This window comes from Chiloscyllium punctatum, chromosome 10 (assembly GCF_047496795.1).
Source record: "Chiloscyllium punctatum isolate Juve2018m chromosome 10, sChiPun1.3, whole genome shotgun sequence".
NCBI lineage: Eukaryota > Metazoa > Chordata > Chondrichthyes > Orectolobiformes > Hemiscylliidae > Chiloscyllium > Chiloscyllium punctatum.
The window spans coordinates 58,955,506-58,981,738 of record NC_092748.1 but is presented as its reverse complement, the minus strand read 5'-3'; the positions used below and the strand labels follow the sequence as shown (position 1 = coordinate 58,981,738).

Sequence of the window (26,233 nt, the reverse complement as noted above, 5' to 3'; positions counted from 1 at the left end):
GTAATGGAATGGAGACACAGCAAGAGCAGTTAACGATGAATTTAATTCTTAGACCAGACAGAGAGATTCTGGTTGGTCAGAGTTACGGCGGGGAAGCAGTTGAGTTTGGCTGTATCTATGACCCCTTCTTTTGAAGAAGATGCAGTGCATCTTCAAATTCTTTTTGCCTATATAAAATAGGATCTTGACTATTTATTTAGACGCTACTAGCACACAAATACATCACAGTGTAGGCTGGCTAATTGGTTTCCGGTATAAGTGTGAGCACAATCTGGATTGTAAATGAACATGCTATGTGATATTTCACTAACATATTATGTCATCGAATAATGTGACATAAAAATGATAGAAAACTGTGCAATTGAAAAACTTTTAGTGAATATAGTCTCCTCTATAACTTCATCAAATCCTTCCAATTCCATCAAACCAAAGGGGTAGTCAAAGGCCTCAGCTGTGCCTTCCTCTTTGTAGGTATGTGGAACAGTCCATCTTCCATAGTTACACTAGCACCATCCCCATTCTTTTCTTCTGCTACATCAATGACTGATGTATTGGCACTGCCTTGTGCTCCCATGAAGAAGTTGCATGGTTCAAAACTTCACCTTCCACCTTGACCTCAAGTTCACATGGACCATCTTTGACACCTCCCTCCCCTCCCTGGACCTCTTCGTCTTCGTCTCCATCTCCAGTGACCAACTCAACACAGACATCTATTCCAAACCAATGAATTCCTACATACACCTTGACTACACCTCCCACCCCACCTCCTGTAAAAACACAATCCCTTACTCACCATTCCTCCGCCTCTACCATATCTGTTCTTAGGAGGAGCAATTCCACTCCAGGACATCCCAGATGTTCTCCTATTTCAGGGACTGCAATTTCACCTCCCACATGATCAACAATGCCCTCCAGCGCATCTCCTCCACTTCCTGCACCTCTGCTCTCAAACCCCACCCCCCCACCCCACCCCAACTGCAACAAGAATAGAACCCACCTGGTCCTCACTTTCCACCTCACTAATCTCCGAATACAGCACGTTATCCTCCGTCATTTCCACCACTGACACGCAGACCTCATCATCAAGAATATATTTCACTTCCCATCCCTACCTGTATTCTGCAGAGACCATTCCCTCCATGACTCCCATGTTAGGTCCACACCAATCTACCCTCTCCTCCTGGCACCTTCTGTTGCCACTAGTGGAGATGTAAAACCTGTGCCCACACTTCCCCCTCACCTCCATCCAAGGCTGCAAAGGATCTTTTCACATCTGCCAGAGATTTTCCTGCACATCCAAACACCTCATCCGCTGCATCCATTGCTCTTGATGTGGTCTCCTCTACATAAGGAAGAGGAGGCCAACTCGCAAGTTGTTTCAGGGACACCCGCACCAAACGACCCCCCACCTGTGGCCAACCACTTCAACTCCGCCAAGGACATGCTTCGACTACCAAATTAAAGTCACCCACCGACTGGAGGAAGAACGCCTCATCTTCTGCCTTGGGACCCTTCAACCACATGACATCAACATTGACTTCGCCAGTTTCCAAATGTCCCCTCCCACCACTCATCCCACATCCAACCCTCTAACTTTGCACTGCCCTCTTGATCTTTCCTACCTGTGCCATCTTCCTTCCCATCCTCCCCACTAACTTATCACAATTACCCACCACCTGCATCCACCTATCACTTTCCCACCTACCTCCCCCCCCCCCCCCCCCCCCCAAAGCCCATACCCACCCCTCTTTTATATCTCATCCCCCTTCCCCATCCACATTCCTGATGAAGGGCTAATGCCCAAAACATTGACTCTCCTGCTCCTCGGATGATGCCTGACCTGTGCTTCTCCAGCTCCACCCTTTTAGATTCAGTATAGTGGTGACTAATTAATGTCCCTATGTTGTTGGGCCTCGGGACTACTAGTCCTGTGACCTTACCACTATACTGCCATCTGTTTCAAAACATGACTGGAAGCAGTGCTAAGAGGAAGTATGTTGCAACAAAGTTGTATGCCTCTAGTCTCTTACCAATACGGAACATAAAATCACCTTTGTATTGAAGAATCACAGAGTAACAGAATTATCACTATGCAGAGGAAGGCCATTCAGCCTATTCTATCATTTAATCCCAATCTCCTGCTTTTTCCCTGCATGCCATTTCTATCCAATGTCCTCTTGAATGCCTTAATTGAACCTTCCTCCACTACATTTCCAGATAGTGCATGTCATACTTTGAACAACACATGCCGAGAACATTTTTTTTCTCACATTACCCTTTGGGTTGTATTTTGTAGTTTTCCACTGAATAACTTTTCTATCTTTTTTATAATGTGCTTCAGATTTTCACATGCCATGACATATAACATTTAAAGAAAGTAATAGGAGCAGGCCCACTGGATCATTGACCTACCCATTTATATATTTAAGTGCATTGCTTAGTATTAGTTAGCTGAGTTAAAGCTAAGGTTTACAGTGGCAGGGGACCTCAGACCTGTGGCTCTTGCTTGATGTGAGAACTCAAGGACGTGGCTGACGTCCTTGACTCTTACACTTGCAAGAAGTGTGTCCAGCTGCAGCTCTTGTTTGACCCATGATGGTACTGGAGCTGCGGATGGAATCACTGTGGAGCACCTGCGATGCTGAGGAGGTCGTGGATAGCACGTTCAGTGAATTGGTCACACTGCAGATTAGAATTGCTGAGGGAGATAGTGAATGAGTGACCAAAAGGTAGAGAAAGAGTAGGAAGGCTGTGCACGTGTTCCCTGCGGTCATCTCCCTCCAAAACAGGTATATAATTTTGGATAGTGTTAGGGGAGATGGCTCACCAGGGGAGGGCAGCAGTTGCCAGGATCAAGGCACTGTGGTGGGTTCTGCTATTCAGGAGTGCAGGAAAAAGACTCATAGGGCCATGTCATAGGAGATTCTATTGTAAGGGGAGTAGATAGGCAGTTCTGTGGCCGGAAATGAGACTCCCGGATGGTATGTTGAATCCTAGGTGCTCGGGTCAGGGATGTCACCAATCGACTGCAGAGCATTCTGTGAGAGGAGGGTGAACAGCCAGTTGTCATGAAGCATATAAACACCAATGATATAAGTAAAAAATGAGATTAGGTCCTGAAAGCAGAATTCAGGGAGCTAGGAGAGAAGTTAAAGAGAAGGACCTCAAAGATAGTGATCTCAGGATTGCTACCAGTGCCACGTGCTAACCAGGGTAGAAATGAAAGAATAGGCAGGATGAGCATGTAGCTTGAGGGATGGTGTAGGAGGGAAGGGTTCAGATTGTGGGAAATTGGAACTAGTTGTGGGGAAGGTGGGACTATTACAAATTGGATGATCTCCACCTGAAAGAGACTGGTAATGTCCTTGGGGAGATTTTGCTACTGCTGTTGGGGAGGGTTTAAACTAATGTGGAAGAGGAGCTGAGAAGCAGAAGAGAAGACTAGTAGACAGTGAGGTGGAAACTGGAGACTGTAAGGAACAGGATCATGAAGTTAGCATTACCAAGGGGAAGAGTAGGCAGAGAGCAGATGAATGCAAAGGAACTGGCGGTCTGAAGTGCATATGCTTTACTGTAAGGAGTATAGTGGGTAAGGCAGACAAACTTAGGGCTTGAATTGGTGCCTGCGAGTATGACGTTATTGCGGTCACAGAGACTTGGTTGAAGGATGGGTGTGATTGGCAACTAAATGTTCCAGGATATTGATGCTTCAGACAGGACAGGGAGGGAAGTAAAAGTGGGGGAGGAGTTGCATTGTTGGTCAGGGAAGATATCGCGGCTGTGCTAAAGGAGGACACTATGGAGGGGTTGAGCAGTGAGGCATTATGGGTAGAGCTGGGAAGTAAAAAAGGGAGCAGTTAATTATTGGGACTGTACTACAGGCCTCCCAACAGTGAGCATGAGGTAGAAGAACAAATAGGTAAACAGATTATGGAAAGATGTAGAGACAACAGGATGGTGCTGATGAGAGATTTTAATTTTCCCAACATTGACTGGGATACACTTAGTGTCAGAGGTCTGGATGGGGCAGAATTTGTAAAGAGCATTCGAGCAGTATGTCAATAGTCCAACAAGCGAAGGGGCCATATTGGACCTCGTCTTGGGGAATGAACCAGACCAGGTGGTAGAAGTTGCAGTGGGGGATTTCTTGGGAATAGTGACTACGATTCTGCAAGTTTTAGAATACTCAAAGACAAGGATGAGAGCAGTCCTAAGGGAAGAGTGCTAAATTGGCAAAGGCCAATTATATCAAAATTTGGCAGGAGCTGGGAATGTGGATTGGGGCCAGCTATTTGAAGGGAAGTCCATGTTTGATATGTGGGAGGCTTTCAAAGATAGTGCAGGATAGGCATGTCCCTTTAAAAACAAGGAATAGGAAAGGCAAGTTGCATGAACCGTGGATGACAGGAGAGATTGTGCAACTAGCCAAGAGGTAAAGGGAAGCATACATAAGGTCCAGGCAGCTAAGAACAGAACAGGTTTTGGAAGAATATCAGGAGAGTAGGACCAATCTTAAATGAGGAATTAAACAGGCTAGAAGGGGTCATGAAATAACTTTAGCGAACAGAATTAAGGAGAATCCCAAGGCCTTTTATTCATATGTAAGAGGCTAACTACAGAAAGGGTTAGTCCACTAAAGGATAAGGTAGGAAGGTTGTGTGTCGAATCTGAGAAAATGGGTGAGATCCTCAATGATTACTTTGCATCAGTGTTCACTGAGGAGAGGGACATGATGAATGTTGAGATTAGAGATAGAAGTTTGTTTACCCTGGTTCACATTGACATAAGGAGGGAGAATGTGTTGGGTAGGCTAAAGGATATTAAGGTGGACAAATCCCCAGGACCGGATGGGATCTATCCCAGGTTGCTGAGGGAGGTGAGAAAGGAAATAGCTGGGGTCCTGACAGATTTGGGTGGCACGGTGGCTCAGTGGTTAGCACTGCTGTCTCACAGCACCAGGGTCCCAGGTTCGATTCCAACCTTGGGCGACTGTGTGGAGTTTGCACATTCTCTCCATGTCTGCGTGGGTTTCCTCCGGGTGCTCCGGTTTCCTCCCACAGGTCCAAAGATGTGCAGGTCAGGTGAATTGGCCATGCTAAATTGCCCATAGTGTTAGGTGCATTAGCCAGAGGGAAATGGGACTGGCTGGCGTTACTGTTCGGAGGGTGGGTGTGTGGACTTGTTGGGCCGGAGGGCCTGGTTCCACACTGTAAGGAATCTAATCTAATATTCTTGTAGCATTCTTAAACATAGGTGAAGTGCCAGAGGACTGGAGAGATGCTAATGTTGTCCCCCTGTTCAAGAAGGGTAATAGAGATATTCCAGGTAACTACTGACCAATGACCCTGACGTCAGTGGTGGGGAAGTTGCTGGAGAATGTACTGAGGGATAGGATCTATTTATATTTGGAAGAGAATGGGTTTACCAGTGATAGGCAACATGGTTTTGTGCAGGGGAGATCATGTCTTATCAGCTGAATAGAGTTCTTTGAAGAAGTGACCAAGTTGATAGGAAGGTCTGTAGATGTCATATACGTGGACTTTAGTAAGGCGTTTGATAAGGTTCCCCATGGTAAACTAACAGAGAAAGTGCAGTCACATGGCGTGCAGGGTGTTCTAGCTAGGTGGATAAAGAACTGGTTGAGCAACAGGAGACAGAGAATAGTAGTTGAAGGGAGTTTCTTGAAATGGAGAAAGGTGACTAGTGGTGTTCCACAGGGTTCAGTGCTGGGCTACTGTTGTTTGTGATGTACATAAATGATTCTAAAGCAAACTGTACTGTAAACGGAAGAGCCTTGGGAAAAGTTTATGAGCAGAGAGATCTGGGAGTTCAGGTCCTGGTTCAGGTTCAGTACCCTGAAGGTGGCTGCACAGGTGGATAGAGTGGTCACGAAGGCATATGGTGTGCTTGCCTTCATCAGATGGGGTATTGAGTATAAGAGCTGGCAGGTCATGTTAAAATTGAACAAGACTTTGGTTCAGCTGCATTTAGAATACTATGCATAGTTCTGGTCGCCACATTACCAAAAGGATGTGGAGAGGGTGCAGAGAAGGTGTACGAGGATGTTGCCTGGTATGGAAGATGCTAGCTATGAAGAGGGGTCGAGGGGGTTAGGATTGTTTTCATTAGAAAAAAGGAGATTTAGCGGGGGTCTACAAAATCCTGAAGGGTATAGACAGGGTGGATAGAGATAAACATTTTTTCCAGCTGAGGGATTCAATAACAAGAGGTCACGTGTTCAAGGTGAAAAAGTTTAAGGGGGATACACGTGGAAAGTACTTTACAGTGAGGGTGGTAGGTGCCTGGAATGCATTGCCAGTCAAGGCAGGTATGGTATCTTCATTTAAAGTGCGTCTGGACAAATGCATGAGTAGGTGGGGAGCAGAGGGATACAGATGCTTAGGAATTGGGTGATAAGTTTAGACAATGGATTTGGATTGGCACAGGCTTGGAGGGCCAAAGGGCCTGTTCCTGGCCTGTAAATTTTCTTTGTTCTTTGTTCTTTGTTCTACTCCACCATTCAGTGAAATCACTATTAAATTTCTTTCCCACAGGATCCCCATTTTCCTTGATTTCCATATTTTCTCGCAGAATGAGATGCTTGGCTACATCCTACAGTTAAACAAGTCATATCTGTCTGTACGTCCTCTAAACTATACACTGTTTTTTACATTCATTTAGGAACAAGAATAGGCTGTTCAGCCCATCAAGCTTGTTTCACCAATCAGTGGGATGATGGTTGATCTTCAGATTGAAACCCTATTACAATTGTGCTTCTACATTATATACAGTTACACAACCATGTGACCGCATGGCACTAGGCAGATTCCCTATCATTTCCCAGGAATCTTGTTCAGGGTCATATTTCTCAACACTCTCAAGGTAAATTCCTTTAGAATAAGAATATCCACCTGTAACGTAAATGCATCCATTCATCACTACTGCAGCACATTCCATTCGTCTTTCATTCATTTGAGCTATCTGTTTCCATTCATTCTTTTCTGTGTCGTAACAATCAGTGATAGTTGTTTGGCCACCAACAAGGTAGATCTTGTTATTCAGAGCCACAGAGCTTAGTCCATACTCTAGAAAAAGAAAGCAGCACAATTATAAGATTCACCCAATAAAAGTTGTGTTTCTTTCTCAGTAACCATTTCAGATATCTTATTCCCCAACTCTCAAACCTTTGAATACCATGACATTTAGTTTTCAAATATGCTGACATAAACAAATCGAAACAGACCCAAATTGGACATTATATTACCAGCCCAGTAAAGACTACTTTGAAGAGGTAGCAGGGTAGACATGAAAATCTAGACCACTGCTTATTAGGTCATCTCCAAGAAGCTCCTGCTTTCAGGAGATCTTCTCAGAAAAGGGTGGTTGTTCCCTGCTCCAGTAGCTATCCACCCAGTAACTAGATCTCCACACAAGAGCAATTAGCCTCAGTTTTGACAAAGGGTCAGATAGACTTGAAACGTCAGCTCTTTTCTCTCCTTACAGATGCTGCCAGACCTGCTGAGATTTTCCAGCATTTCTCTTTTGGTTTCAGATTCCAGCATCTGCAGTAATTTGCTTCTATTTAATTAGCCTCATTTGTTTGATCACAACTGGAATTTTGCAAGCTGTTTATGGATGACAGAAAGCAGCTTCACAGTAGGTGTCTTGTAACCTTTGAGGCTGTGGACAAGCTTATCAGCAGCAACTGGTAAGACTACTGCATTCATTACACCCTTGTTATTGGATGAAGAAATTATAGAGAAGCACATTCCTCGTGGCCTTATGCAGTAAATTTTTAATCTGCTTCAGCTAAAAGCAGCTGCTGTGCCTTCCTGCTCTTCATATCAGTATGTCACTCAGAGCTCTCACTGGTCTCAGTGAGAATTTCTAACCTCCACAGGAGTATACCACAATAACCTGTGCTCCATTGTCCATAACCACCTGCTATTCCTTTATTGGACAGCAAATATGAAGGTAGCCTTATCCCTGGGTCAGTAAAAAGTCAGCCCTTAATAACCCAAACACATGCAAATACAGAACAGCATGGCTAAGTATTAAGTTGCACACCTCCGTGTTAAAAGCCTCTGACCTTTACAAAATTGGGCAACAGAAATGGTCCCAACACTTAAAAGGTTTGAGAAAAAAGATTCCACCCATTATTATAATTATTTCAACCATTATCCAATTTGCTTTTTATAAAATTTCTTATGTTCTCAGACACAAACTTAACAAAGATAGATGTAGTTTCAGGTAAATTATATTTTAAGGGTATTTAAGAGACATTGGAACTAGTGTTACAATGCTGTATGATGAGTACTGTCTTCCTGCACCTTTGTGTAATAGCCTGACTATGGGTTTACTTTAATCCATTGTTGCTCATTAATAGTGTTTAAGGGCCACAATGGTTCTTCTTGCTCACCATTATATTTGCAACAACATAAGGACCAAGGGGACAGATTTTAGGAGCGCGAGTTTTGTAGAAATGCAATGGTATTTAGTGTATTGGCTGGCTTACTATAGTCATGTGTTATCAAGATCTGTTGGAATGTGATTTGTTGCAATGGGTGGTAGCCATTCGATAACATCACTTGTAATATAGTGTCTTTCAAAATTCTATGGACTCTGGAGCAATTCCAAAAATTAGTGACTGGCAAATGTAAACCCACTATGAGAGGGAAAGAAAAAATGATAATTACAGATCAGTTAACCTAACATCAGTAGTGGGCAAAATGCTGGAATCTAATATAAAATATACTTAAAAGTATGAAGGAGATTGGAGAAAGCCAGAAGGTTTACAAAAGGCAAATTGTGCTTTAAAAATCCAGTAGAGCTGAGGATATAACTAGTAGAATTGATAAAGGAGAACCAGTAGATGTGTATTTGGATTTTTAGTAAGCTTTTCATAAGATCCTTCCTAAGAGGTTAGTGAGTAAAGTCAAAGCACATGGGCTTCGGGATAATAAATTGGCATGGATTGACAATTGGTTGACATAGGGGGAACAGAGAATGGGAATAATTTAGTCTTTTTCCACATGGCAGGCAGGGACTAATGGAGTATCACAAGGAATAGTGCTTGGGCCACAGCTAGTCATGATTTATATAAAGGACCTAAATAAGGGTACAAATGCAATATTTCCAAGCTTCCTTATTTCACAAAACTGGGCAGGACTGTGAGTTGTGAGGAAGCTTCAAGGTAATTTAGACATGATGAGTCAGTCAGCAGACACATGGTAGACACAGAATCACATGGCTAAATGTGAAGTTATATGTTTCAATGTGAAAAACAGAATGGAAGAATATTAAGTCATGATATATTGGGAAGTTTGGATGTAAGAAAGGGATCTTGGTGTCCTTGTACACCAGTCAATGAAATGGACAGGCAGGTGCAGCAAGCAGTTAAGAAGGCAAGTGGTTTATTGGCTTTCATTATAAAAGATTTGAAATTTAGAAGTAGTGATGTCTTACTGCAGGTTTACAGAGCCTTGGTGAGATCACACCTGAGTATTGCACATGGTTTTGTCTCCCGACCTAAGAATGGATACGCTTGCCAAAGAGGGGGTTCATGAGGCTAATACCAGAGAAGGCAGGATTGAGCTAAAAGGGGAAATTGGTTCATCTGGGTCTGTATTTACTAGAGCTTAAAAGAATGAGAGGGAATCTGATTGAAATATATAAAATTCTACAGAGCTGGATAGACTAGATGCAGGAATGATATTTTCCCTGGTTGGCAAGTCTAGGACTGGGGCACACAGTCTCAGCATGTGGAGTAGACTCTGGACGACTGAGATCAGGAAAGATTTCTTCACTCGAAGGGTAGTGAATCAGTGAAATTCTCTACTACAGACATTTCTGAAAGCCAAATCATGGAATAAATTCAAGAAATAGATACATTTCTAGTTTCTACTGGTATCAAGGGGTATGAGAGAAAAGTAAGGATGTGGCATTGAGACAAAGGATCAGCCATGATCCTATTAAGTGACAGAGCAAACTCGAAGACCCATATGGCCTACTGCTCTTAGTTTCTAAGGTTTTATGTGTCAGATTGGTACTGCTGAAAATATGTCAGCTAAAGGAGAACCAACCACTGAAAGGAACAACAAGGAAGAAATGAAGAAATGCAGTGTGCAACATTGAATTACTAAGTGACTCAAAATATCTGTGGATTTTCCAATTCTTGTTGCTGTGGAAATTAAATGAGACAGAATTAGAATTATTTCCATTCCCAGTGGCAACCTATGAAATAACTTTGGAATTGATTAGAAATCTGATTATATAAAAGTTGCAACCCTGCTAACAGTGCTGAGGAAAGAGCACTACTATATTGCAACTTTGATATCGCTGAGGAGGTGAAAAGCCACACAGAGGAGATCTTACAGGCTTTGAACCTCGTATTAATGTTCTGTATGAACAATGTTCAACATTACAGCTCAAAGGGATTGGGAGAATAATGATCTTTATGTGACTGCACAGAGATTTCTGGCAGGATCCTGAAAATTTAGACATGTGATCTTATCAGAAATAGGATTGTCTTTGAGATCCTGCAGTGAGAGCGCATTTGCTGAGAGAAAAGAACTTAAATCTTAAGAAATGTATTCACATGCATGTGTTTTCGAGATTATTGAGCTTCAACTGGAAAGTATTAATTAGAAAACAGATGAGGTTTTGGCATTATGCTATGAGACATTCTGGGCCAAATAAAATAATGGATTGAAATAAAAGAAAAAATATTTCCAAGATAACTCATAGATAAATCAAAGCCAGAGGTCAGTGTAGAAAATAACACACGAATAAAATGAAGAATATTAAAAGCAGTGCTTTAACTTTCAGAAAGTGAGTCGCAAGCAAATGTTTAGCTTAAAAGAAACAAGACAAGTCTATAAAAATGACTGCCAGAGTGTTGTCAGCCAATGATTCTTACAAACCAATCTACAATATGTAACAGATTTACATCATCAGGTCTGGAGGTGACAAATTATGATTGTAGAAGGCCATCAAGTGAATGTTAAGTGTCAAACAGACACTGGTGCTTTATGCAACATGATTGTTCAGTTTCATGGAAAATTATGGAAAAGTTAAATGGGAGCAGGGTTCAGCAGAGGTTACTTAAGTTTCCAGAACAAGTAATAGGATAGAGAGTGAAAAAGGCCTGGAATCTAACTTCAGGCACAGCAGATGAGGGAACAACTGTGAGGAGGGGAGCAGTCAACTCAGGACTGGGGTCATTAAATACATGCAATGTATGAAAAGAGGTAAATGAGCTTATAGTGCAGATTGAAATTGAGAGATTCAATGCTGTGGGTTTCACAGAGACATGTCTGCATGGGGATCATATTAGGGAACTCAATGTTCAAGGATACACGTATTATCAAAAAGATAGACAGATGGGCAGAGGGTCAAGAGTGTGGTGCTGGAAAAGCACAGCAGGTCAGACAGCATTTGAGAGGCAGGAAAGTTGACATTTCGGGCAAAACTCCATCAGGAATGAGGCTGGGAGCCTCAGGGGTGGAGAGATAAATGGGAGGGAGTAGGGGTGGGGCTGGGGGAAGGTAGCTGAGAGTACAATAAGTGGATGGAGGTCGGGATAGTGACAATAGATCAGAGAAGAGGATTGAGTGGATAGGTGGGAAAGAGGATGGACAGGTAGGACAGGTCATGGTGGCAGTGTTGAGCTGGAAGGTTGGAACTGGGAGAAGGTGGGAGATGGGGAAATGAGGAAACTGTTGAAATCTACATTGATGCCATGGGGTTGGAGTGTCCCAAGGCGGAAGATTAGGAGATCTTCCTCCAGGCACCGAGTGGTAAGGGAGTAGCAATGGAGGAGGCCCAGGATCTGCATGCCTTTGGCAGAGTGGAAGGGGGAGTTGAAGTGTTCGGCCATGGGGCGGTGGGATTGATAGATGCAGGTGGCCCGGAGATGTTCTCTGAAGCGCTCTGCAAGTAGGCATCCTGTCTCCCCAGTGTAGAGGAAACCGCATTGGGAGCAATGGATACAATAAATGACATGTGGAAGTGCAAGTGAAACTTTGAAGGATGTGGAAGGCTCCTTTGGGGCCTTGATCAGAAGTGAGGGAGAAGGTTTGGGCACAGTATTTGCAATTCCGGCACCTTCCCCTGCCACTGCAGGGAGGGGAGGATGGGTTGTTGGGGACGTGGACCTGCCGAGATAGTCACGGAGGGAATGGTCTTTACGGAAAGTAGATGGAGTGGGGAGGAAAATATATCTCTGGTGGTGGTGTCCGTTTGTCGGTGGCAGAAATGGCAGAGGATGATGTGATATATACAGAGGTTGGTGAGGTGGAAGGTGTGAACCAGGAGGTTTTGTCCTTGTTGCGGTTGGAGGGGTGGGGTTCGAGGGCGGACGTGCGGGATTTAGATGAGATGCACTGGAGGACATCATCAACCACGTGGGAGGGGAAATTACAGTCTTTAAAGAAGGAGGCCATCTGGTGTGTTCTGTAGTGGAACTGGTCCTCCTGGGAGCAGATGCGACGGAGGCGGAGGAATTGGTAATAAGGGATAGCATTTTTGCAGGAGGTAGGGTGGGAGGAGATGTAATCCAGGCAGCTGTGGGAGTCAGTGGGTTTGTAGAAAATGGCAGTGTTGAGTCGGTCTCCGTGTTACAGGTGACCACCATTGCACTATACACACACACAGATACGCCTGCACACGCACACACACACACACACAGGCACTCCTATACACACGGACACACGGACACACATATACACATACGTGCACACAGACACCCACACATGCCCTTACAGACACAAACACTCTCATACTCACCCATGCACCCCCTCACAGACTTAAGACACTCTGCACTCACTACACACACACACATACACTTTCTCACACTCACAACCCCCAACACACACACACACACACACACACACACACACACACACACATGCACACACATATTTTGTGGGGTGAATTTGTACTTGCAGGGTTACATTGTACTTTGCTCAAAAATTGCATGAATTCATTTAAAACTCCGTTATCTCATTTTTTAGATTAGAATCAATCTAAATATTATGGCATAGACAGAGAACACAGGGAGCTAACACCTTCAACATTTGTCTAGCTATTACCATTGTTAACAGCTAACCTGAGAATGTAACTTTTTAAAAAAAAACGTTTTGTGATTTACACATAAAAGAAGTGAAACTATCATGGTATTCTAACAGATGAAAGGCTTAACAGACAATCAATTTTTCAATGTATAATTTCAGTTACATCACATTGTAAATTTTTGCTATAAATTCTGTGTGTTAGGATTGAGCCCTCCACTACCACCTGATGAAGGAGCGACGCTCTGAAAGCTAGTGTGCTTCCAATTAAACCTGTTGGATTATAACCTCGTATTGTGTGATTTTTAACTCCATTGATGGAGATAGAGAGGTAAAGGAAGGGGAGGGAGGTGTCAGAGATTGTCCAGGAGAATTTGAGGTCGGAGTGGAATGTGTTGGTGAGATTGGTGAACTTTTCAACCTTCTCATGGGAGCACAAGGTGGTGCTGATACAGTCATCAATGTAGCAGAGGAAAAGGTGTAACTACGGAGGATGGACTGTTCCATGTAGCCAACAAAGAGACAGGCTTGGCTGGGGCAAATGCAGGTGCCCATGTTTGCACCTTTCGTCGGAGGAAGTGGGAGGATTTGAAGGAGAAATTGTTGAAAGTGAGGACCAGTTGAGCCAAACGAATAAGAGTCAGTGGAATGGTATTGATGGGAACATCGGGAAAGTAAGAAACAGAGGGCTTGAAGGCCCTGGTCATGACGGATGGAGGTATGCGGACTGGATGTCCATGGTGAAGATGAGGCGTTGGGGGCCAGGGAAATGGAAGTCTTGGAGGAGGTGGAGAGTGTGGGTGGTGTCCCGAATGTATGTGGGGAGTTCCTGGACCAGGGCGATGGGACAGTACTGAGGTATGAGGAGATCAATTCAGTGGGACAGGAGCAGGCTGAGACGATAGGTCGGCTGGGGTGGTCAGGCTTGTGGATTGTGGGTAGGAGGTAGATATGGGCGGTGCAGCATTCCCGAACTATGAGGTTGGAAGCTGTTGGTTGAAGATCTCCTGAGGTGATGAGGTTGTGTGCAGTCTGGGAGATGATGATTTGGTATTGGGAGGTGAGGTCGTGGTCGAGGAGGTGGTAGGATCAGGTGTCTTCAAGTTGGCACCTGGCTTCAGCGGTGTAGTGGTCAGTGTGCCAAACTACCACTGCACCCCACCTCTGTGCCAACTTGAAGACACCTCCTCCTACCGCCCCATCAACCATGACCTCACCTCCCATCATCAAACCATCATCTCCCAGACTATACACAACCTCATCACCTCAGTGGATCTCCCACCCACAGTTTCCAACCTCATAGTTCGGGAACCCCACACTGCACAGTTCTACCTCCTACGCAAGATTCACAAGATTAAACAACCCGGCCGACCTATCATCTCAGCCTGCTCCTACCCCACTGGATTGATCTCCTCATACCTCGATACTGTCCTATTCCTCCTGGTCCAGGAACTCGCTACATACGTTCGGAACACCACCCATGCCCTCCGCCTCCTCTAAGACTTCCATTTCCCTGGCCCCCAACGCCTCATCTTCACCATGGATATCCAGTCCCTATACACCTCCATCCTCCATGACCAGGGCCTCCAAGCCCTGCGTTTCTTCCTTTCCCAACAGTACCCTTCCACTGACACACTTATTCGTTTAGCTGAACTGGTCCTCACTCTCAACAATTTTTCCTTCGAATCCTCCCACTTCCTCCAAACGAAAGGGGTAGCCATGGGCAGCCGTATGCCCAACTCTTTGTCGGCTACGTGGAACAGTCCATCATCCGGAGTTACACCGGCACCACTTGCCATCTTTTCCTCTGCTACATTGATGACTGCATCAGCGCCACCTCATGCTCCCATGAGGAAGTTGAACAGTTCATCAATCTCACCAACACATTCCACCCCGACCTCAAATTCACCTGGACCATCTCTGACACCTTCCTCCCCTTCCTGGACCTCTCGATCTCCATCAACAGTAACCGACTCAACACTGACATTTTTTACAAACCCACCGACTCCCACAGCTACCTGGATTACACCTCCTCCCAGCCTACATCCTGCAAAAATGTGATCCCTTATTCCCAATCCCTCTGCCCCTGTCGCATCTGCTCCCAGAAAGACCAGTTCCACCACAGAACACACCAGCTGACCTCATTTAAAGACTGCAATTTCCCCTCCCACATGGTTGATGATGCCCTCCAGCGCATCTCATCTACATCCCGCACTTCTACCCTCGAACCCCACCCTTCCAACCGCAGCAAGGACAGAACACCTGGGTTCTCAACTTTCACCCCACCAGCCTCGGTATACATCACATCATCCTCCGTCATTTCTGGCACCGACAAACGGAACCCACCCACCAGAGGTATATTTCTCTCCCCACCCCTATCTGCTTTCCGTAAAGATCGTTCCCTCCATGACAACCTCATCAGGTCCACGCCCCCTAACAACGAACTCTCCCCTCCCGGTACCTTCCCCTGCCACCGCAGGAATTGCAAAACCTACACCCACACCTCCCCCCACCCCCCTCACTTCTTTCCAAGGCCACAAGGAGCCTTCCACATTCATCAAAGTTTCACCTGCACTTCCACACATGTCATTTACTGTATCCATTGCTCCCAATGCTGTCTCCTCTGCATTGGGGAGACAGGACGCCTACTCGCAGAGTGCTTCAGTGAACATCTCCAAGACATCTGCACCAATCAATCCCACTGCCCCGTGGCCGAACACTTCAGCTCCCCCTCCCAATCTGCCAAGGACATGAAGGTTCTGGGCCTCCTCCATTGCCACTCCCTTACCACCCGACCCCTCGAGGAAGAATGCCTTGGGACCCTCCTACCCCATGGCATCAACGTAAATTTCAACAGTTTCCTCATTTCCTCTCGTTCCACCTTCCCCCAGTTCCAACCTTTCAGCTCAGCACAGCCACCATGACCTGTCCTACCTGTCCATCCTCCTTCCCATCTATCCACTCCAATCTCCTCTCTGATCTATCGCCATTGTCCCCACCTCCATCCACCTATTGCATTCTCAGCTACCTTCCACCCCAGCCCCACACCCTCCCATTTATCTCTCCACTCCCGAGACTTTCAGCCTCATTCCTGATGAAAGGCTTTTGCCGCTCCTTGGATACTGCCTGACCTGCTGTGCTTTGCCAGCACCACACTCTTGACTCTAATCTCCAGCACCTGCAGGATTCACTTTCACCTAGAGGGCAGAGGGGGCAGGATTGCTTTCTTGATAAGAAATGAAGCTAAATCAATACCAAGAAGTGATAGAGAGTCAGAAAGTTAAGAATCTGTGTGGATAGAGTTGAGGAACTGCAAAGGAAAAAAAGTTCTTGATTTCCTAGCAGTAATCAGGATGTAGGAAGAAAATCAATCAGGATTACAAAAGTTATCTAAGAAAGGCACTACTATGGGGAACTTCAAAATGCATATGTACTGGGAAAATCAAGTCAGTGGCAGATTTCACGTAAAGGAATTTGTGGAATGTCTGAGAGGTTTTTTTTAAAGCATCTTGTGGTAGAGCCCAATAGGGAGCAGGCAATTATAGATTTGGTGATGTACAGTGAGGCAGACTTGATCAGGGAGGTTAAGGTGAAGGAAACCCCCCCCCCCCCCCCCCCGCCAGTGGGCAGTTACTATAATATGGTACAATTCACCCTGTAGTTTGAGAGGGAGAAATGGAATCAGATGTAACAGTACTACAGTTGAGTTAAGGAAACAATGAAGACATGAGGAAGGAGCTGACCAGAGTTGATTGGAAGGGCAGCCTACCAGAGAAAACAGTGGAGCAGCAACAATAAGAGTTTCTGGGGTAGATTGGGAAGCACTTCAGAAATTGACCCAGAAGGAAGAAGAGACATACTAAGGAGGGGATGAAGCAATCTCAGCTGATGAGGGAAGTCAGGGACAGCATAAAAGTAGAAGAGCAAACACACAACGTGTGAAGATAAATGGGAAGTCAAAGGATTGGGATGCCTTTAAAACCAGCAGAGGACAAGAAAAATAAATAAAAGAGGAGCAGATGAAATGAGGGTAAGATTGGTGGCAATATAAAAGAAGACTGCAAATGTTTTTATTTAGGAACATAAGAAAGGGGCAAACATGGCTATTGGACCACTGGAGTGATGAGAAACAGAGAAATGGCAGAGGAACTGAATAGGTACTTTGCATCATTGTTCATAGTGGAAGACCCCAGCAGCATAACAGAATTTCAAGAGTCAGGAGTAAGTGGAGAGTGTAATGGCCATCACTAAGGAGAAGGTGCTGAAGAAGTTGAAAGGACTGAAGATAGATAAATCACCTGAACCAGGTGGACTGCACCCCAGAGTTCTGAAGGAGATAGTAGAGATGATTGTAAAGGATTGTTGATCCTTCAGGGACAAAAATCACTAACTTAACACCCCTGGTTCAGAAAGGAGGGAGGCAAAAGACAGGAAACTGTAGGTCAGTTAGCCTGACTTCAATCGTTGGTGAGATTTGAGAGTCCATTATTAATGAGGAGACTGGGGACTGTTTGGAAGTGCATAGTAAAAAATGGCTGAGTCAGCATGCCTTTAGCAAGTCAGCATGCCTTTAGTCATTCCTCTAAATATGTGCAAATTCTTTGACGAGGGAAATAGCAGGTTAGACAAAGGAGAGCCAGTGGACCTGATTGATTTGGATTTTCAGAAAGCCTTTGACATGGTGCACACAGGAAGCTGCTAAAGAAGAGCCCATGATGTTAAGGACAAGGTAGTGGTATGGACAGAGAATTGATTCACTGGCAGAAGGCAGAGAGTGGGGATTAAGGGGTCTTTTTCAGGATGACAAGTGGAGTTCTGCAAGAAGTGGCAGATGGAATACAATATGGGAAAGTGTAAGATTATGCACTTTCATAGAAAGAATAGATGTATAGACTATTCTCTAAACAGCGAATGGCTTTAGAAATCTGAAGTACAAAGGGACTCAGGAGTCCTAGTTCAGGATCCTCATAAGTTAACTTGCAGATTCAGTTGGCAGTTAGAAAGGCAGATGTAATGTTAGCATTCATTTCAAGACGGCTAGAATACAAGAGTAGAAATGTAGTGCTGAATCTGTATAAGGCACTGGTCAGATTGAATTTGAAATACTGTGAGCAGTTTTGGGCCCCTAATCTAATGAAGGATGGAGGGTCTTGGAGGGGAGGAGGTTGACAAGAATGATCTCAGGGCTGATGGCCCTCTACTTTTTGTCATTTACATAAATGATTTGGATGTGAGCATAAGAGGTACAGTTAGTAAGTTTGCAGATGACACCAGAATTGGAGGTGTAGTGGACAACGAAGAGGGTTACCTCAGGTTACAACAGGATCTTGACCAGATGGGCCAATGGGCTGAGAAGTGGCAGATGGAGTTTAATTCAGATAAATGCGAGGTGCTGCATTTTGGGAAAGCAAATCTTAATAGGACATATACACTTAATGGTAAGGTTCTAGGGAGTGTTGCTGAACAAAGAGACCTTGGAGTGCAGGTTCATAGCTCCTTGAAAGTGGAGTCGCAGGTAGATAGGATCGTGAAGAAGGTGTTTCATATGCTTTCCTTTATTGGTTAGAGTATTGAGTCCAGGAGTTGGGAGGTCATGTTGTGGCTATACAGGACATTGGTTAGGCCATTGTTGGAATATTGCATGCAATTCTGGTCTGCTTCCTATCGGAAAGATTTTGTGAAACTTGAAAGGGTTCAGAAAAGATTTACAAGGATGTTGCCAGGATTGGAGTATCTGAGCTCCAGGGAGAGGCTGAACAGGCTGGGGCTGTTTTCCCTGGAGCATCAGAGGCTGAGGAGTGACCTTATAGAGGTTTACAAACTTATGAGGGGCATGGATAGGATAAATAGACAAAGTCTTTTCCCTGGGGTTGGGGAGTCCAGAACTAGAAGGCATAGGTTTAGGTTGAGAGGGTAAAGATATAAAAGAGACCTAAGGCGCAACCTTTTCACATGGAGGGTGGTACGTGTATGGAATGAGCTGCCAGAGGATGTGGTGAAGGCTGGTACAATTGCAACATTTAAGAGGCATTTGGATGGGTATATGAATAGGAAGGGACGTTTGGAGGGATTTGAGCCGGGTGCTGGCAGGTGGGACTATATTGGATTGGGATATCTGGTCGGCATGGACGGGTTGGACCAAAAGGTCTGTTTTCATGCTGTACATCTCTATGACTCTATTGCTGTATATGAGGAGAGGTTGACAAGTCTGGGTCTGTAGTCATTGGACTTTAGAAGGACGAGAGATATCTGATTGAAACTTACAGAGTACTGAAAAGTCTGAAATAGAGGCACAGGCTCAGAGTGAAGGGACAATCCATTAGAACTGAGATGAGGAGTAATCTCTTTAGCCAGAGGCTGATTAATCTGTGGAACTCATTGCTACAGAGGGCTATGGAGGCGAAGTCATTTTGTGTATTTATAACCAAGATAGAGGATGAAGGGTTAGAATCCCTACAGTATGGAAGCAGGCCAGTTGGCCTCTCAAATCCACACCAAACCTCTGAAGAGCATCCCACCTGACCCTATCCCTATAACACTGCATTTCCCAAGGCTAATCTGCATAGCCCACACATCCCTGGACACAATGAATAATTTAGCATGGCTAATCCACCTAACAACTGGAGAACTTGGAGGAAATGCACTCAGACACAGGAGAATGTGCAAACTCCACATAGACAGTCATCCAAGGCTGGAATCAAACAGGGGTCCCTGCTGCTGTGAGGCAGTGCTGCTGCCCCTGGGTTATGGGGAGAATGCAGGAGAATGGATTTGTGAAAAACATCAGCCATGATCGAATGGCGGAGCCAACTTGACGGACAAGTGGTCTGATTCAGACCCCACATCTTATGGCTATGGTCTTAAATCCTGAAAGGTCCTAGCAGCAGTAAGCACTTTCACTGCCGACGAGTACAAGATAATATGACAGTAGTGTTATGGAAGTATGGTGCATTCATAGAGAGCAGCGGAGAATTGCATGTGAAAATCTGCTAGAGGTCACAGTCTTTTTAAAATTCATTAATGGGACATGGGCATCTCTGGCTAGACCAGCATTTATTGACCATCCCTAATTGCACAGAAAGAGTCAAACACATTTCTGTCGGTGTGAAGTCATGCCAGGCCAGGAGGGTGACAGATTTCCTTCCCTAAAGAACATTCGTGAGCCAGATTTTTTTTTCCAGCAATCAACAATGGATTCATGATCATCGTTAGACTCTTAATTCTAATCAGTAAATACGTTTAAAAATTGTGAACTGCTTCCTAAAGGGTAATGGTTATAATACCATAAAGAAGTTGTACAAAGGTGGAATAATTCTGCATTTAAATTCTCTTTGCTTTCATAATTTATTTCCTTAATCTTTAATCACTCATTAAAATTTCCTGACAGATACCTTCAGAGAATACCACATTTTTAAGTCCATGCTATTAGTTATTTTGCTTAATTGCAATCTTTGTTTTAATGCAACTGTGTTTATATTTCACTTTCTTCCTTGTACAGTTACAATTACGATAAGTTTGCTTTATTGGAGCATGTATTGACTTCCATCCAAAAGAGCTGCCAGCCAGTTTGATGCTGTATCTCTGTATTGTCACTGAGGTGGTCATTGAAGGGATTACAGGAAGTCCTCTGTTATAGCTGCCTGAAATCCAGGTGAGGTTTGCGGCTGGACCAGAAGGAGTTCTCGGGGGTGGAGTAGATGTGGAAAGAGTTGGATCTGAAAGGCTGATGGTGGAGGAAACACTTGGGAAGACCTTAAGGAGAGATTTTGATCAGATAAAGCTCCATAAAAGGAGGGACCCCCTCTCCCATAAGCCTCGATGAATCTGCTGGTCCTTCTTGTCCATTCCCTCCTTCTGCAGCCTCAAAATTGCAATCGTACAAGAAGTGGTTCTTACGTGGCTAATAATTGGTCACATAAATCATCATCTGAGGTGAGGCAGGATGACCCTAGGACTTCCTTGGCCTCTTAAAATATAAGACAAGTCAGGGATGGAAATGTAGGCAGCGGGAAGACCACCAAGTAAATTTTACAGGGCTCTCTATTTGTAAACCCCGCCTGAATTAATATTTCTCATTTAGATTCTCCATGTCTTGAGCAAGTCTTCTGATTAACTGAATAAACACATCTTTGTTTATGCTTCACAAAGATTTCCAAAAGCACATTAAAAATCTGTAGACAAATCCAGGGGTAATCAAGGGCCTTACTGGCTATTTACTGGTGACCAGAAAATCCAAGTCATTATGTGAAACTGATCTGAAAGTGAAATCAAAAGGAGGGGTTTATCAGTCAGAATTTATTAAAAATCTTGTCATGTACCTGGGTGTGGGGTAATGGTTACGACCATCCATTCATTAAGATCCGATCTGTAGCTTTGAATTTTATCATAAGTGGAGCTTCCTCGGTAGCCATGGTGACCTCCTGTTACATAGGCAACATCTCGGAGAACACAAGCTGTTGCATTTCCAACACCTGCCCATGAGAATTAATGTAGTGACTAAATAAAAGCCTGAGGGAACAGCAACTCTAGCATTGTTTTCAAATTAATGTACGCTACATTTTAAGTGATGATTCACAAATGTAATTTGTTTTAAGTTGAAATACATCACTATCAAAATTTTGAAATATAAATAGACAGAATCTTATGGATATTCCATGTCAGAAAGGTGCCATCATAATTGCTTTGAGAACCCAATTTCCAAAGAGGGAATGGTTTTGTTGAGGCTCTTTCCCAAAATTCACACATTTTGAGGAAGTAGAACCTCTATCTTTATACTTGGCTACCTTCCAGCTAAATTTGGTGTTCATATCATTTGCCCTGTGAAAGGGCACATAGCCAGGCGAAGGAAGATGATGTTGCATCTCCTGCTACTGAAATTGATTGCAGTGGTTTGATCTCTTGTTTTTTTAACAGATGTAGAACATGGAGCTCCATTAACTACTTGTGTGCTGTATTGGAGATCAGTAATTGTGAAGTGCTAGGCAGATTAGGCAACCTTCTGAAAAGTTGTCTGTCATCTGTTGAGCAACGATAGCAGAAGTACTTTGAACATCAATTTCTCACCTGACTATGGCTGGAATTCTGAAATGTAATTGATCAGAGATCTTCCTACTTAACTATTTCATTGAAGAAGCTCTATCAGTTGTGCACAGTTCTGGGTGTCCCTGACCTAGTGCAGACAAAGTATGGAATCTTTGTACTTATGGACAAGAAAGAATTCATGGTTCAAAAGACTCTTATTGTCCTTTTAGTCAATTGATTGTCTGCCAAACTCAAGGACCTTCGCTCTGGACTCAGAAATTGCTGTCTTGAAACCAAAGAAAAGAGTGGATGATGTCAGAATATTGACTCAATATCAATTTCAGGGAAGTTGTTATTACATGCATATGATCCCACCTCCATTTTGCAAAAAGTACACCCATATCTTATACAGTTTTATAAGGTATGACCATACCTTATACAGTCACTTATCTAAATTCTAACAACATTTTTAAAGATAAATGGGATTGTATATTGTCCTCTGTTGACTTCAAAAGAGCACGAATCAGCTTAGTTTATCAAACAACCATCCCATCCAGTCGAACCCCATTATGATTGAGTGAGATTGGTTAAGATTTGGGCTGTGGTGTCAGAGTCTTGTTTAATTTCAATCAGAAACAATTTGCAGCTTACATCTCTACTTGATTACTGGCACTGAAATTTATCACATACCTTTTAACATATTTACAATTGAAATCCATTTCCTTTTCAGAGGATCATAAAACTCAGCCTCGCGTGCTGGAGCACCACCTCTGTAGCCACCCATTGCATAGACGCAACCATGCATCACCACTGAGCAGTGATAGTAACGAGCATTCAACATTGGGCTCCCTTCTGTCCAGTTATTCATTTCTGAATTATACATCCACATTGTGTCCAAGGCCTCCAGGCTATCTGAACTGTAGCCACCTGTCACATAAATGTTTGGTCCCAAAGCAGCAACACTATAACTTTCTCGTTTGTGGTCAGGCATTGGTGAACCATGTGTCCATAAATCAGTCAAAGGATTCCAAATATGCACCTCTGAAAGTGGATGCCAATAATAACCACCAACTATATACATAGTACATGTTGATTTTTTGCAAGTTTGTGAATTTATATTACCATTTTCATTTGGTTTAAGAACATGGCATTTTAAAGAATGCATCTTAATATCGCTTGAAAGAAGGTATTGCCCATTCAACTCAAGTGCTGTTCTGAGGTACGATTCATCCAAATCAGCTTTAATGTATTTTAATAACTCCTTCAAACATTCAATTCTATTTTTTATATCATATGCAATCCACTTAATAATGGCTTCCAGAAGTATGTCTTTTTTCCATACATTAAGGTTCTCTCTGGACAGAATGAAGAGTAGTTTATCCTTGTTGATATCTAAAAATTCATCTTGTCTTGAAACATCTTCAAATCTAGAGAGGATCATCCTACGAGACTCTCTCTCTAAATCTTTACAAGTATGGAATTCACTAAAAGAATGCATTCCTAGACAATTGTCAATATCTAGATGTCTGATCAGAAAGTTTTCACATGCCTTTTTAATAGATATAAATTGTAGGAGGTCAGCAGTCTCTAACAGGCTTTGGACATTTTGTTTGGTTATTAACACCTCTGATGTGTATACATAGTTTACAAGTGCATCCAAAATGCTGTCATCGATATTAGGAAGTTTAATAATCCTAGTGGCTTTTTCTCGCATATCTGCTGTGAACATTATTTTGAAATAAGTGCTGCAAGCTGCTAGAGCAACTTTGTGACAGTGAAATAGCTGTCCTGAGAAACTTTCCAAGGTAATGTCAGTGAATAATTGATTCCAATAAAATTCTTTAAACGCATCAAGGAATTCAGCAGAATGATATGTATCCTTAAATTCATAAATATAAGGTTCACATTCTTTCACAGCCATATCTGTAAAAAAAAATAAATTTATTATTGGCATTCTCCATATAATTTGATTTAACAGTCTAAGTGATTGTATTTAATCAGTTGATATTTAATTTGCCACATGATGTTGTCATGTCTGAGGCTAGAGGAGTGCACTGTAGCTGTAATCCCACTATTTCATGAGTGACAATATAAAATGAGAATACTTTTCCCAGTTACCAAGATGACCAATTAAATAGGAGAAATAGGACTGCAGATGCTGGAGTCAATGGCCAATTAAATACCTTGTTCATATTAGGTTTTAACCTTTCAACTAGGTTTCTTGATAAGCACAATAAGGGGTTTGTTATTAAATCAAATCTTATTCAATAAAGGTGCAATAATTGATTAACATATACAGTCAGAAATATGGAAGTATAAATGATTATCCTTCTAAAAATCCTCAAAGCACAAATGAAAACTCATAGAAAGAAAAGAAAATTGCTCTCAGAGATTGTCTTTCTGGGAAAGAAAATCCTTTGGTCAATGGATTATTTTTGATGGCCAAAGAATAAAGCACAGAATCTTCAAGAGTCTGTTGCTGTGATTTTCACATAATCAAGTCACTAGTCATGCATGGTCATCTCTGAAAACTTTCAAAATCAGTTTGTTCAGGAAATACAACCTTGGGCTGTTTCCTCAATCACTCTTTCCAAAGGACAAATAGGTCTCACCCTGAATTCAAGAAGGTGATTTTCCTTTCAGAGATGAGAGATCAACTAAGTGGCTTGTTCTTAATGAGATTTCCACTAAGTTAACAGTTTTTTTATATATAGCAGGCTTTCCTCCAACTCAGCTGATTAATAGCAGGCTTTTCTGCAACTGAACCAGATAAAACAAGCAGTTGGTCTTCTCAAGGGTAACTAGAGATGGGCAATATCCAGCGTGTGAAACACAGATCTCATTAATTAATTTAGAAAACACCTTCAAGCCAGTCACTGATAAGAAAACTGCTTCAGCAGGGTCAACTGCAAAGTAAGTAGTTACGACTAGTCGTGCATTTACAGAGCCTTAAAAAAAATTGCGAACACTTACAGTAAACTTTCAACTTTCTGGCAGTTCATTCCTCAAATGGACAACCCTATGTGTGAAAAAGTTGCCCCATAAGTGCTTTCTAAATTTTTCTCCCATCACCTTAAAAATATGCCCTCTAGATTTGAACTCCCCCTCCCTCAGGAGAAAACGTTTGCTATTCACTCTATGCCCCTCATAACCTTATAAACTTCTATAAGGTCACCCTTCAACTTCCTATGCACCAGTGAAAAAAGTTCCATCCTGTCCAGCCTCTCCTTATAACTCAAAACCTCCAGTCCCCACAAGATTCTTATAGATCTTTCCCGAATCCTCTCCAATTGAATGATAATTCATTCCAATAGCAGGGTTACCAGAACTGTACACAGTACTCCAAAAGTGGCCTCACCAACATCCTGTTCAACTGCAATATGACATCCAAACTCCTATATTCAATGATCTGAGCAATGAAAGCAAGTATGCCAAATGCTTTCTTAACCACCTGTCTGCAATTTTCAAGAAGTTTGTACCTGAATCCATATGTTTCTGTGTTTGACAACAGTAACCAGGGCTATATAAGTCCGACCATTGTTTGCTTTACTAAAATGCAATACTTCGCATTTATCCAAACCAAACTCCATCTGCTATGCCTCAGGCAATTGACTTAATTGATCAAGATCCCTTTGTAATCTGAGATAATCATCTTCACTGTCTGGTATTCCACCAATTTTGGTGCCATCTGCCACATTACTAACTATGCCTCTTACATTCTCACCCAAATCGCTTATATAAATGACAAACAACAGTGGATCCAGCACCAATCCGTGTGGGGCACCCATGGTCACAGGCCTCCAGCCTGAAAAACAACCCTCCACCACCGACCTCTGTTTCCTACCTAGAGGTGGAGGTGCTGGTATTGGACTGAGGTGGACAAAGTTAAAAATTGCACAACCAGGCCTTGTGTGATATTTTAAATTCCTTCCATCAAGCTAATTTTATATTCAATTGGCAAGCTCACCCTGAATCCCATGTGACCTAATTTTACTAACCAGTCTACCATGCAGACCTTTGTCAAAGGCTTTACTAAAGTTCATGCAGACAAAGTCTACTGTTCTGCCCTCATCTATCTTTTCAGTCACATCCTCATAAAAACTCAATCAAGTTTGTGAGACATGATTTCCCATGCACAAAGC

General features: G+C 43.2%; 2 protein-coding genes across 4 annotated transcripts in view; one reads left to right on the top strand and one right to left on the bottom strand.

Moving 5' to 3' along the window:
- The window catches only part of cfap210 (cilia and flagella associated protein 210), a 193,092-nt gene that overhangs the window by 12,594 nt on the left and 154,265 nt on the right, over positions 1-26,233 (top strand). The window lies entirely within an intron of this gene.
- The window catches only part of klhl23 (kelch-like family member 23), a 31,756-nt gene continuing 7,290 nt past the window's right edge, over positions 1,768-26,233 (bottom strand). The window contains exons 2-4 of one of the 2 annotated variants that reach the window (XM_072579276.1): positions 22,782-24,014; positions 21,389-21,541; positions 1,768-7,085 (exon numbers count right to left, since the gene is read on the bottom strand). In XM_072579276.1, the coding sequence (XP_072435377.1) occupies positions 6,763-7,085; positions 21,389-21,541; positions 22,782-24,012 (1,707 nt within the window). In that variant the 5' untranslated portion in view covers positions 24,013-24,014 and the 3' untranslated portion in view covers positions 1,768-6,762. The remainder of the gene's footprint in view (positions 7,086-21,388; positions 21,542-22,781; positions 24,015-26,233) is intronic. The other variant, XM_072579277.1, reaches the window with a different exon arrangement.